Source organism: Chlamydotis macqueenii, chromosome 1 (genome assembly GCF_036417535.1).
Source record: "Chlamydotis macqueenii isolate bChlMac1 chromosome 1, bChlMac1.mat, whole genome shotgun sequence".
NCBI lineage: Eukaryota > Metazoa > Chordata > Aves > Otidiformes > Otididae > Chlamydotis > Chlamydotis macqueenii.
Window position 1 is genome coordinate 152,663,965 of NC_141556.1, and position 13,219 is coordinate 152,677,183.

Sequence of the window (13,219 nt, forward strand, 5' to 3'; positions counted from 1 at the left end):
TACGATGAACTTTTGGCAGTCCTGCAACTCTGCCGAGAACTCCTACTTTTGAAGATGAGGACATTGAAGGAGCTTTTTATTGCTGTGGTCCAGGCTCAATACAAAAGGAAAATGGAAAAGGTTTGGTATTGATTTCTTACAGAACTATGGGTTTTTTTACCACAATGCTGGTATTTTGTCCCTCAATAAATATTAATTTTCAGTTAAAACTGGTAAGGAATGTGGGAAAAAGAAGGATAATTTATCAAAATACCAACAACTATAATTAACTCCCTTACTTTTTAGGCACCAGACCTCTCGGTTAAGCATGGCCCAGATGACTCACATGTATCAAGAAGAGAATAGTTGCATGGAGGCAGAATTGACAAAGCCTCATGATGACAAAGGTCACTCTTCCCAGGCTCATAAAAGATGGCAGCTCTACCACTGTAGTGTAACAAATCTGTTTTTATTTATTACCCACAAAATAGCATCGCTTCCTAAGTAGTGACGTTTTTTAAAAGGCCTTCTTCATGCATGAGTAAATATTTTTCTAATGAAATCTTGGTTTGTCTTGCAACCCAACCCTAGTTTATTTAGCAGTGAGAGAGCTTTCTCCAAGGAAGGCAGTCAGAGATGGGGGATGGGAAAGGGAGAAGTTGGCTTTGGCTACGGGGCGCAGCTGCTCTTTGCTACTAGCCTGCAATGGAGTAATACATCAGTAATTATTTGAAAGTCAGACAGATTCCCTGCTTTCCTTGCCAGACAAAACTCTGAGAACTGAGGACTGGAAAGGAGGATAAAGGACTTTCAGTTTACTGTTTTTCCATTCATGGCTTTTTTTTCCATGTTAGCAGCTACCATTGCTATTCATTTTCCGATCTTTGTGGCTTCAGAGGCCTCACATACTATGCAAACTTAGTTTTAGTGTTTGAGCACTAATGCTTTTAAGTTTATTAAATTAATTTTTACAAAATGTTTCAGCTCTTTCTCCCAATAACTTCCATCTGAAAGACTAATGTTTATTTCCTGTTCTGTTTTAGGAGTGATGGCAAAAGAACTCTTGGTCTTCACTGAAGAAAGGTGAAGATAGCAAAAAAAATCCAGATAAGAACAACATACTTCAAGTGGTACACCACTCAGATGCGATTTAATTTAACCAAAAATAGGAAGTAAACCTAATCTTTGAACTAGCCCCAGGAAATGATGACTCAGACTCTATTTACGCTAGGAAAATGATGGAAAGTTCCCACCATTGCTAAAATAAATTCATGGCATCTAACAAAATGTTACCTTTCCATCACAGTCCACTGAGAGTTTTAGAAAAAAAAAATATGACTAATGTTTGAATAAGTTTGTCCTTTTGCAAAATCCCCCTCAATGATTCTAGATAGGAAAACAAAACGAAACACAAGTAGCTATTATATTGCCCCACAGACCCAGAACTGGATTCAGACCTCATAGAGGAGGCAGCCAGCAACTCTGTGACAACCTCCTCCAAAGACAGGAGGTTTTATGGGATTCAGGACCAGACAAAATGTGAGGAACTCCTTATGTGACTGGGCATTTCAATGCAAATGACGTTTATAGAGGAATCGTGTGTCAGAACGTGGATGCCTCATGCAGCCTAAGAAGCCTTCGGACTCCCAAGGTATCTGTTAGCTCTGTGCAGGCATGGCAGAGGACCTGGTAAAATGATACCTTTTCGCAGCAGCAGCTGGCAACAGGGAAGAGGAATACTCTTGGGCATCTCAAATGGCACTAGATCTGTACGTATGGGCAACTAAATAAGACCCTAAGTGTTAACCAATGCCAGCTTGCTACAGCAAGAATGGAAGGATTTGAATGAATTATGTATTCAATTAAATTCCATAGTGGTTTTTTAACAAACAAAACCCCTGACTTTGTTCTGTACAAGTTATGTTAAAATGCTCCATATTCAACCTGTCTGAAAAGAAAAATAGGCAAATATAATTTCTTTGTACCAGAATGACACAGAGAAGCAGCTGAGCGCATTACAGTTACGTAAGCCAGGAAATTCTTTTTCACAAAACATGGTTTTAAAAGAATGTATTTACTTTCTAAATTTATACTTGTTAGACTCTATTGAACATTCAAGAAGTCCTCGTTTACAGACCATTTTCTTTCTCAGCCTTTAGCCAAAAGAGAACATAAAAGCAAACTTAGCTAAAATAAAACCAATCTATTCGTCCACCCTGCTTGCCTGTAAACTCTTCTGCATCTTTTTCTGTTTCTTTCTTATGGGAAATTTAGTTCTGTTAAATGCCCCAACAAAATATGAAGTCCACCTCGATCTGACAGAAACAGAAACAAAGCCTCTCACTTCCCTTAAAAGACCAGGAATAGAACTGAAGATGAAATTAATGCAAATAGGCCTGCAAATAACTATTTTTTTCAAATACGCAGAAATGTGGGTTACTAAATTTAGTAGGTGAACTCTTCTGAGTCATAAAAAATCAAGAATGTATTTTTGTGTAAGCAATACTGTAAGCATACTATTTATTGCATCCTATTAAAGAATTTTGGTTTATAAAACATATTAAAAGCTAAAATCTGTCTTCGTACAAACCAGAAAACGCAAAGAACCCATAATGTATGTATTACTGCTTCCCTTTTTTTCAAAAACGGGTGGTAAATTACAGTTTAACCCATGACTGTCCATTTCCTGACTTACGCTATGTGCAAACAGACCATAATAGCTGCTATGTTGGTCAGGGAAACCAAATCGATCATCTAGAAAGAAGTTAGAACCACATAACAGATTTATATTATATGTATCTAATCTTTTGGATAGAAAGATTGTTGAAAATATCTTTCAGAGTCTTACTGTTCCGTATAGAAGCTAACCACGATAATGACAGAGAAGAACAAAAGAAGGAATTACAATGTAATCTAATGAAATGTTAAAAAACATTAAAACCAGAATTCCCATGTCCCCAGTTTCACAACATATGGCAGCAGTTAAAGAAAACATTTTTAATTAAAATGTAATTTAATTTCTATTAAAATAAATTAACCTATAAAGCTCATTGCCAAAATATATTAAGTCAATGGAAAAGCAGAATATTTAAAAATATATGTATTTTTATATTCATCTGGATAATGATTCACAATTTAAAAAATAAGGAGAGACAAATGTGACTCCCCAACTCATATGCCAACTACAGACTGATTAAGGAATCAGTCTCATATGGAGAGCACAGTGCTTGTCTATTTTGGAACTTTTGGTGTAGATCACTAGCAAGGAAATAAAAAAGGCTGACCTCATAACGAGGAATCTGGTCATTAAACTTAAGATACCAGGTTCAGTTCCACGTGCACAGTTCCTGCACAGCATTGTTAAAGCCTCTTCCCTTCCCTGCATTCTGCTTCCCCCTTTCTAAAAGGAATAATAGCACTTGTCTATCTTACAGGGAGTGCTAGAAGGTAAATAAAGACACAGCCTATAAGGAAATGAGATAGACCACTGCCTTTATTGGCTATGGCAGTTTCTATACCCCAGTAAGAGATAAAAACCCACATGCAAATCTTGAATATGAATCTTGTCCAGTTCAGGAATATGTAATTCTTGTTCACCTTCACTATAACCCACATGTTTTTAATACTTATCGCTTTTTATGATAGTTCTAAACAATATGCGAGCGACTACGTCAGTGCTGATACACAACACAGTAAAAACCAGTTTGCCTATTTTCAACCGAAGAAGCTGTATTCTTTAATAACCAGCCCTTCCGGTAATCACCGTTTTTATAACGTAAGTTGGGAGTTTGGGGGTTGGGGTTTTTGTTTGGTTGGTTTGGCTTTGTTTTTTTTTTCCTCTTTTTTTGTTCAGCTGTTCTATCATATATGAGCTTCCTGCTTTAATCCCAAAATGAGGCATGCTGATGTAAAGTGTTAACATCTGCCTAACTATGTATGGGGGAAGAAAATCCACATAACCCAGAAACAGAACTGCATATAGGATGATAAACTTTTAGAGCTTGTGAAAACAAAGGCCGGATCCAACGTAAGATGAACGTTTTTGTAAGGCAAAGGGTGGAGTACTGAACTGAAACTTGCTGTAACTGAAAGTACTCCCTCCCCTGGCCAAAGCATTTAGCTGTCCTGCGCTTCAGTGTCACCGTCTATAAAACGGCTTCTTTGTAATTCATCCTCCTTCACACATTATTCTGAGATGTGTAACTTGGCAGCCTTGTAGAAACCTAAGTATTATTTTATTTTGGTGAAGATAAAGTAATAGCTTGAGGATACAAGCACTAGCTGCAGTAACTCCTACTATTGAAATTCCTCATTCCTATATTCATATGACATTGTTATATTTTTATCTCAAAGCACTTTGAGCTTCTTACCACCGCTCAGGACATGACTTTATTATTCCCATTTTGCAGAAGAACAAAAATAAGCCTCTATAGTTTAAATAAGACCAAAATGAAGACGATAGCTAAGGTAAAAATGAAAGTTTCTGAAAGCAAGCTTTCTATCTTTATATTCTCTGTCTTGATACTGCTATAAAAATATAACCACAGATAAAGTTAATAATTTCCATGAATTATCTATAATAGATAGTTCTTGATACCAGACTTGTCCTAAGTACAGAGAGCCATATGTTTCTACTTGACTGTCAAGATCAAAACAAAACTTTGAGAACACAAGAAAGGTGTTTTATTTTGCTGTAATTTTTACAGTCTAAATCCACTGTTGCTAGCTCAGGCCATCACTTTGATATTTTAAGAAAACTCTTAAGCCAAATCTCCTGTTTGCTGTTGCAACAGCGTTCTGGAAAGCACCTTCTCTACATGAGAGCAGTGCAATCCAACCAAGCACCCACTCAGTATGAGCGCCTTTCCACAGTAAATTAATTCCCTAATCACCTCCTAGAAGACTAAAAAAATTACCCCATACCCTGTATGTCTAATTACTTTTCTAAGATTGTACATATGTACAAGAAGACTATTTGCTATGGGAAGCATATGTCAAGAGGGTGCTTTATGACGGGCGTTTCTTTCGGCTTGCAGGAAGGTGTTTTTCTTTGCGTTTGAATCTTATCTTTGAGGACTGGATATTGTACACACACAGTTTTAGCTATGCCAAAATCCAGAGAAGCCAAATAAATGTGAGGAATGCCTATGGAAGCACAACACGTACTTGCTGTGAGTAGTATATATAACCATGACCAGGGATAGCTTCAACAAAAGCTGAAAACGAACACAGACATGTCAAGCTCAACAGTCCAGAGTTCCTCATCAAAGAGTATATGGAATAAAAAAAAAGCTATTTGAAAAAAACCCAAACCAAAAAACTACCATCTTTATACACTTAACTACGAGTTGAACCAGAAAAGTAATTAAAAAATCAATTTAAACCGAATAATTTCAGATACTAGTTTCTACCCACAACGATACAAAATACACATTTCTCATGCACAAAATCTAAAGCAAAACTAGTTACAAATGTTTTATTTTCCTAATTGCCGGTTTTTGCTTCCATAAGAGACAAACAATATACTTTCTGAGAAATTAGACCTGCTATGTTAAGATATTTCACAATACCTTTAATGATTGATTTAACCTGGCGTTAAAAAAAAAGCTTTTAAAATGCTTAGGTGTCTTGGTACTTTTCACATAAATTACTTTCTATCTTCTTTGCCCCAGAACATAATTCTCAACTTGCATTGCTTAATAGCATACACAGAAAATGGAATATCCTTCCATTCAGGGGCAGATGAATGTATGTATATTTAAACAGATTACCATCAATTTATTTTTACTATAATCAGGAAAGTAGTTCACAAATACTTTGGGCAGCAAACAATTAGGGGCAACCAGCTCATGTTTCCTGAAGTTTCCATGGAGTCATTACTCAAGGACTGCTTTCTAGCAGCCATTAAAAACTTGGCATCGCCATTTTGATTGGACACAAACAAGGTTATCCTTTGGTTTGCAATCTACCATGCAGCCCAGACCCATTGTGGCCTCCGGGTGCTGAGGCTGGCCTGAAAGCACTTACGTGGCATATGGAAACACGACTATATTCACCAATAGTCGCACACTAGGGCCTCAAGCAAGGGAACATCAACACTCCCTGTAAGTTCCAGGTGAACAGGATGCCTGGAAGAGGGCTTGAGGAGGGCCGATTCCCCTCAGCAAAGGCTGGGGAACGCTGGGGAATGCTCCCTGCCCCGCGGCAGAGCTCCCTCTTCCCGGCAGATTTCACCTGAAGCGGAAAGAGGCAGAGACAGAAGAAAACAAAACAAAACAAAACCCTCCTCAGGCGGAGGCAACAGTTTTCCCGCCTGGGGCAACGGAAAAAACAGACGGCGGCCGGTGGGAGGGGCGAGGGGCGAGGAGCGAGCATCCGCCCCCTCCCCGCCGCTCCCCCCGCTCCCGCCGGCTGCGCGCTTCCCGCCGCGCCCGGCCCCGCCCGCGAGGGGCGGAGCGACGCGGGCGGCCCCGCCCCGCTCCCTTTGTGCTCGGGCAGCTGGCGGCCGCCGCAGTCGCTGCCGCTTTCAGGCCGGGGACAGCGCGTCCCTGCCCGCCCGCTTCTTTTCTTCTTCCCCACCCCTCCGCTACCCTCCCCCGCTCCTTCCTATTCCCCCTCCCCTCTCGCTGCTTTCCCACCCCCCCCACCCCTCCTTGCCATGTCGCTGGGAGCCGGCCCCGAGGCGGGTTTCTCCAGCGAGGAGCTGCTGACCCTCCGCTTCCCCTTACACCGCGCCTGCCGCGATGGGGACCTGCCCGCCTTGTGCGCGCTGCTCCAGAGTTCGCCCCGTTCCGACTTGGCGGCCGAGGATTCCTTCTACGGCTGGACCCCCATCCATTGGGCCGCGCACTTCGGCAAGGTGGGGCCCGGCCCGCCCGGCGGAGCGGGAGCGGCGGGGAGCGGAGGAGGAGGAGGAGGGGGTGGTGAAGGGGAAGGGGAAGGAGGGAGCCAGTCCCGCTCGCGCGCAACGCGGCGCCATCTTTGCCCCTTGTGCGCGCTCTGCCGGGAGGCGCCCGCCGCGCCGCTTCTTCTCCCGCCCCCGCCTTCTGCCGCCCGTTTCTCCTCAGGGAATGGGGCGGGAGAGGGGAGCTGAGGCCCTTGGCTTCGTTCCTGGCCCCGCGGTCAGCGAGGCGGGGGTGGGGCGGATCACGGGGCCGGTGACACCTGCTGTCTCCGAATCGTTGATTCCCCTCCCCGCCGCCCCCTTTTCTCACTGCCTTCTCGGCGTGATAGAGGCGGCCCTGGGCCTCGCAGGCGGGCTTCCCAAAGGCGCTCGGGTCATCGGCACAGGGCGGCGGGGGCCTCCTCCCACGCTGAGCCCCTCTGGACTTCCTATACGAGAGGGACCGCGCTTCCTTACTAACCCACCCTCTCCTCCCGCTCGGTGCTTTGTCTGCAGAGTCTAGTCACGGCCCTTATCGTCCTTGGACGCCACACCTGGAGACGTGTTTTGTTGTGGTGCCTGTGTTATGGCTACGGACTCGTTAGGAGTTTGGGAAGAAGATGCTTGTGCTCGTAAAAGCACCCCTGTGTTGCTTTCAGTGTGAGAAGTAAATTGTGGTTTATGCGCGTGCAGATAAGAGGACGGAATTAACTGCGTTTAGCGTAGTTGCAATGCAGAAAGGATAAAAGCAGAAGTAGCTACACTGTGGTTCAGAGCTGAGCCAGGGAAGCTTCAGACTTGACATAAGGAAGCATTTCTTTACCGAGAGGGTGGTTAAACACTAGAACAGGCTTCCTGGAGGGGTGATCAGTGCCCCAAGCCTGGCAGCGTTTAAGAGGCATTTGGACGGTGCCCTTAACAACATGCTTTAACTTCAGGGTCTGCCCTGAACTGGTCAGACAGTTGGATCGGGTGATCGTTGTAGGTCCTTTCCAACTGAAAATACTCTGTTTTATTCCTGAAACCTCTGCCTTTGGTTTCTTTTGAACCTTAAGTATTAAAAAATACAACGATCTTTCTAAGCTGACGGGCGGTGCTTGAAGCCATGCTATATGAGAATCCTAGTACCGTTTTCAGAATAAATGTGTTTGTAGTTCCTTTTGTTGAATTGTCAAACTTGAAAATGGGAATTAACAGCTATTTAGGAAATGAGCAAATGGAAAAAATCACCAAGATATTTCTGAAGCCCCTTTCTTCTCTGACTGAGCTCTAACTTAAAACCTTAAGTTGAGTGGTATCTTAATTTCTTGATATTTATGTAGACCTTTTCTGTTTCTAATGCAAAGAGCATCCCAGCCTAGGCAGAATTCCAGCCTAGAGGGCTGGGGTTTGTTTTCTTTCCTCATCGATTTTTCTGCATTTGGATTTTTAGGAGCTTTTGTTCTCGTTCTCCCTTCCATTTCCAATGTATTTCTATTTGTTTATTGATGGTGTTCTGGAGGAGGAAGATGAATGTACTGAGGCAGTTGCCATGGTTTATAAAATTACATTAAGAGATGGTTTCTATATGCTCAGTGATCTTATCTGCAGTGCTTGTTTGAGAAACATTTTAGAAACATAGCTAAGTAGTCCTGCAGTCTTAAACAAACAAAAAACCCAAACCAACCAAAAAAAACCTCAAACCCTCAAAACCTAAAGCAGCCTTTTATCTGTTCAGAAAGAAGATAATATTTTACACTCCAAAAAAAAAAAAAAAAAGTGGAGTGCCTTAAATTTTATCGTGAAGTATGGTCATAGAAAATGTGAAGATACTAATTTGGCATTACAGTCATCTGTTTCATTTTTCCGTGTTGTAAGAATTTATCTTCAATATCTGCTTGTGCTTGCTTTTGTCTTGGAAGTGTATGTGGTGTTTTGCTCTTTCCTTTAGGCATCTGCAGCTTTCTACGAACCCTCCTAGGTTATGTGAGTTTTTATGTAGGTTCTGGTTTCTGTTGAAGAGACTTTTGCAGAAACAGCTAACAAAGGGAAGAAGTCAGTCTGCAAGATACTGTGTTTATATTTGGTGTGTTCATTCTTGGGTATCAGCAGAATTTGATATGTGTGGTGGTTGTTGTTGTTGCATGTAAGGGGGAAAAATCTGGCAAGTGAAATGAGACTTGCAAAGATGACATAGGCTATAAATGGGTTTTATACAGCTTTGCATATATGTACTTTCCTAAAAGCCTTCTGATAAGGTCTAGACAACTTCAATTTATGGAAGTTACCTGCATGTTTTGTAGTCTTGTGAGGTACTGTTCCTTTCTCTGAGCCAGAGACTATACAGCACAGTTGAAAAAAGTTACAGTAATGTAATTGGATCCCAAACTCGACTGACTTTTTGTTTGTGTGGCATAGTTATGCTTTTACCTTTCACCAGTTAATAGACGGTTGCTGTGAGTGAAACAATAGCTGCTCTTAGGGAACGTTTATATGGACGTTTTATGTTCTCATTATGTTTTTTTTCCAAATTCAGATCCATCAAAACTTCAAATGGAGAGTTCTTTTATCTCTGTATTTCAAAGTGTCAGTTTTAAAACATCCGTTTCTGAAATTAGTAGTTACTGAACAAGACTGTCTTCCTCTTCACTTCTTTGTTTTTCTAAATTTTGTGGGATTTTTGAGTTTTGTTTTTTCTTTTCCTGTAAGAAAATGAACGGCAAAACAACTTCATGACTGGCCTTTTGATATAAAGACCATTTAGCAGCATGGTCCGTCAAATACATATTCGTTCTAACTCCCAGCTCTGTGGGAGTTTGAAATGACAAAACTGATTTCGTTACTTTCTGGAAGAAGACCTTGTGGAACAACTTGGGAGCAGTGAAATCTAAAACAGTTCATACACAGGCACACAGCATCAGTCTAGGGTCGGTGAACTTCAGCAGTATAGAGATGTTTCTTTCCTTTAGCCTGTTGCACAATTTGAATGTAGAAGAAAGCCCTCATTGTATCAAGGGACAGTACAAAATAATTTTAGAGTACAGGTATGTAGGACTACATTTTTGCGCACAGTTATAGATGTGCTGCAGTAAGGAAGTAGCAGCAACAGTCAAGTTCTGTTAGAAATGAATATCTGAAAGAGGAAATACAGCTCTTGCAGGGAGGAATACTGATCTAATACTAGCACCAGTGAAAGTGGAGTATCTGAAGACTAAAAATGAAAAAAAAACCAGTATTTTTTAATAGCTTATTCTGAAACATACTTGTATAGCTTGCAAATAACGAATAAAATACCAGGAAGGTCAATTGTGCATGATAGCATTTCTGGTTGTAATATCTGGAGTTTTAATGATGGTGTAGGCCTCCTTTTGGAGATAGTAGCAAGTCCAAATTTACTGTGTTAAGTGTCTGTGGTGGAGTTTGCATTTTCAGGATCTTTCTTGACTGCAGAGAAGTGTTCATACTCTGAGATGTAAATTAATTGCCGTTAGCATTGCTGTATTCCAATTAGAGTTAATTATATAGTGCCCTAAATTACTCTGTCATTCTGTAGATTCTTGAGAGGATGGGTCATGATGTAAAAATGTTAACAATCTAAAAAGCTGCCAGAGAGGTAGAAAATTAAAGACTTGCATTAAAAAATCCCAAAGTTGCTGTTAATTCACTTTGTCTTATACTAAGCTTAATTTAATTTTTCTTTCTAATCACTTGCATGTGTATTTTTATTTTCTGTGAGGACATCTATTTGCTCGTACTCTTCTCTGACTTCTATTTTTGCCATTTGACTGTTTACATTATAGGAAGCAAAATAGTAGTAAGTACATACTGTTTCTTTTGGAACGAAAGCAGTACAGATTAAAGTGTTTGTCTCTTCCTTGGTATTTCGCCAGTGTTGTGGCCTGTGTGGAGAACTGTCATTCTTTTTCATCAAATCAGTTTAACCTCTGCTTTAGGTATAACAATACAGTAGAAGGTATCTTCTCTTTCATTAAATAATGTTTTAGGACTTGTGTCTCCTGGTCTCAAGCATAAATAACCAAGTGAGGTATTGTTTTTCGTTATGTTTACTTTTCCTGTCCATGGAAGTAATCTACATCGTTCTTCCATAATATTGGAAGGAATAAGTTTTTCTGACAGTAATGCTGCAGAAGACCTGTACTTCAGCTTTTAATGGGTTGAAAGGTTATCTTCATTGTTAAAGCCCTGTTAGGGATAATTAAAAAAAAAAAAAACACCACCACCACAAGAAAAAACAGTGTTTAAACATGGAATTATATACATAATCATGATATGTAGTGATCTTATAAAGCGTATTTAAACAGTGCAAGATGACACTGGTGAACCAGTTTCAATGTTTTTTTCCTCCCCTTTCAATTTATGGGCTATAATGCCTGTCTAATTGCTGAAATCCTTTCAGCCCCATTTCTCTGCAGGAAATATTCTTTCCTGAAGTTGTAATGCTTGTCTGAAAGTGTTTTCAAATTATTTTTATTAAAAGTCTATGTTTCAAAAATTGACTGAACTTTATTTTTGTTTGCAGTTATAGTAGAGGAATTTCTTGATGTAGCTGGAGTGATTTTTCCATCACATCGCTTATTCGTGATTATTACAATTATTTATTATTATTAGGAGTTAACAGCAGTATTGGGCTGCTAGCAGGTGAGCGCCAAGGAAAGTCTTTATTAGCAAATAGATAATCTATTTGGGTAGGCTAGCATTAGAATTATAAATTTTCCTACACCCATTTTCTGGTGTAATTTTTTTTTTTTAACTAAAAGTACTTGTTTGCTTTGAAAAGGTACTTTTTCTTTTATAATGTTGAGGTTTATGGAGGTAAATTCATTAATACAGCAATATTTCAGTTACCCTCACCCTTACACCTTTACATCATGTAATTAGTGAGTTAGTGGTACATCCATGTCTAGTGTCAAGTCCATTACAGTCCAAAAAAAGAGTACTTTTGTATATCCCAACGGGTCGGGGTCATATATGTTTGTCTGAACTATACAGGAGGAGGAAACAATTGAAGTTCACAATATATTTGCAAAACTAATATAAAATACTTTACTACAGTGGTTGGTACTTTTATCTCATTTAGGTAATTCACTAAGATCAGGAGTTGACAGATTTTTAAAAAGACAGGGAGAAAGAGAGACTGACATACAGCAGTAGGGAAAAACCTTGGAACCATTATGTTTATGCTTCTATCTCTGATCAAGCTGCTGACTGACTTTGTGTGTGTGTGTGTGTGTAGCCTAGACTAAACTGTTTGTTTTAAAATAGTGCATTCCTTTTCCTATCAACAAAAAGACAATGTTACTGTGTGACAGGAAAGGAGCATTTTTTTTTTACTATTTTTGAAAGCTGAGGTCATTGTGGCTGTGGTTTGCTGAGCTTCTACAAATGTGATGTTGTGAACGTTTAAAAATAGTAGCTGGATATTTGACACTTCTGGTTCGTATGATGGGAAAATGAAAGTCAGAATATAGTGTGACAAAATACTGCAATTTTATAAAAAAAAGGGTTTTTTTGGTATTGTCACAAAATTGCAGTCTGTTTTGTTTTTAACAGCTCTTCAACTGTAATAACAGGAAAATGGCAAAAATAATTTATTCATTTTATAGATTTAGCATAGTATTAACAGTATTAACTTTCATTAGTAATCTACTTCTGTCACTGTAGGAAAACATTAAAGAAATAGAAAATCTTGTGTTTTTCTGATTTACCTTCCTCTAAACTCTCCTGAGAATATGCCTATGTATCTCCTAACAACACTCTTTGTTTTGGCAAATTTTATCTAATAATACCTATTTAGTATCATACTTGCAGCTTTGCTCAATCAGAACTCTTTTTCTCCTTAACAAAAGTGGTTTAAATAGCTCTTGTATTCAGCTCTGAGGTTATTTAAGCCCTCTTTTCCCTATCTCAAAAATAAGTGTTGGAATTCCATTTTGTGGGTTAAAATTCAGAACTTTTTCGGGTATGGTCTGTGGACAAAGGAGAGAGGAATATAGCGAGGAGGGGCAGAATCCTAATGTTATTCTCTTTGTTTTGCATCCATGTAGTTTCACTAGTAAGATGAGCTTTTTTAGATTTTATGCGTTTATTTAGCATGTGCCAATTTTCATAGCACACTGTGTAACACTTCTGGTTTTATTCCCTCATGTCTTTAAAGCTGGAGTGCCTAATGCAGTTAGTAAGAGCTGGAGCTTCTGTAAATGCCAGTACAACACGTTTTGCTCAAACACCAGCCCACATTGCTGCTTTTGGAGGACATCCACAGTGCCTGAATTGGTTGATTCAAGTGGGGGCCAACATAAACAAACAGGTATGGATTCACACATATTTATTGTCTGCATATAGTTTTGGAAGGAGTAT

At 39.8% G+C, this 13,219-nt stretch overlaps 1 protein-coding gene across 1 annotated transcript in view; it reads left to right on the forward strand.

Moving 5' to 3' along the window:
- The first annotated feature begins 6,489 nt into the window (after nt 1-6,489).
- ANKRD10 (ankyrin repeat domain 10) overlaps nt 6,490-13,219 on the forward strand; it is a 38,243-nt gene continuing 31,513 nt past the window's right edge. Inside the window, exons 1-2 of the mRNA XM_086770502.1 lie at nt 6,490-6,838; nt 13,017-13,169. Coding sequence (XP_086626628.1) covers nt 6,638-6,838; nt 13,017-13,169 — 354 coding nt within the window. The 5' untranslated portion in view covers nt 6,490-6,637. The remainder of the gene's footprint in view (nt 6,839-13,016; nt 13,170-13,219) is intronic.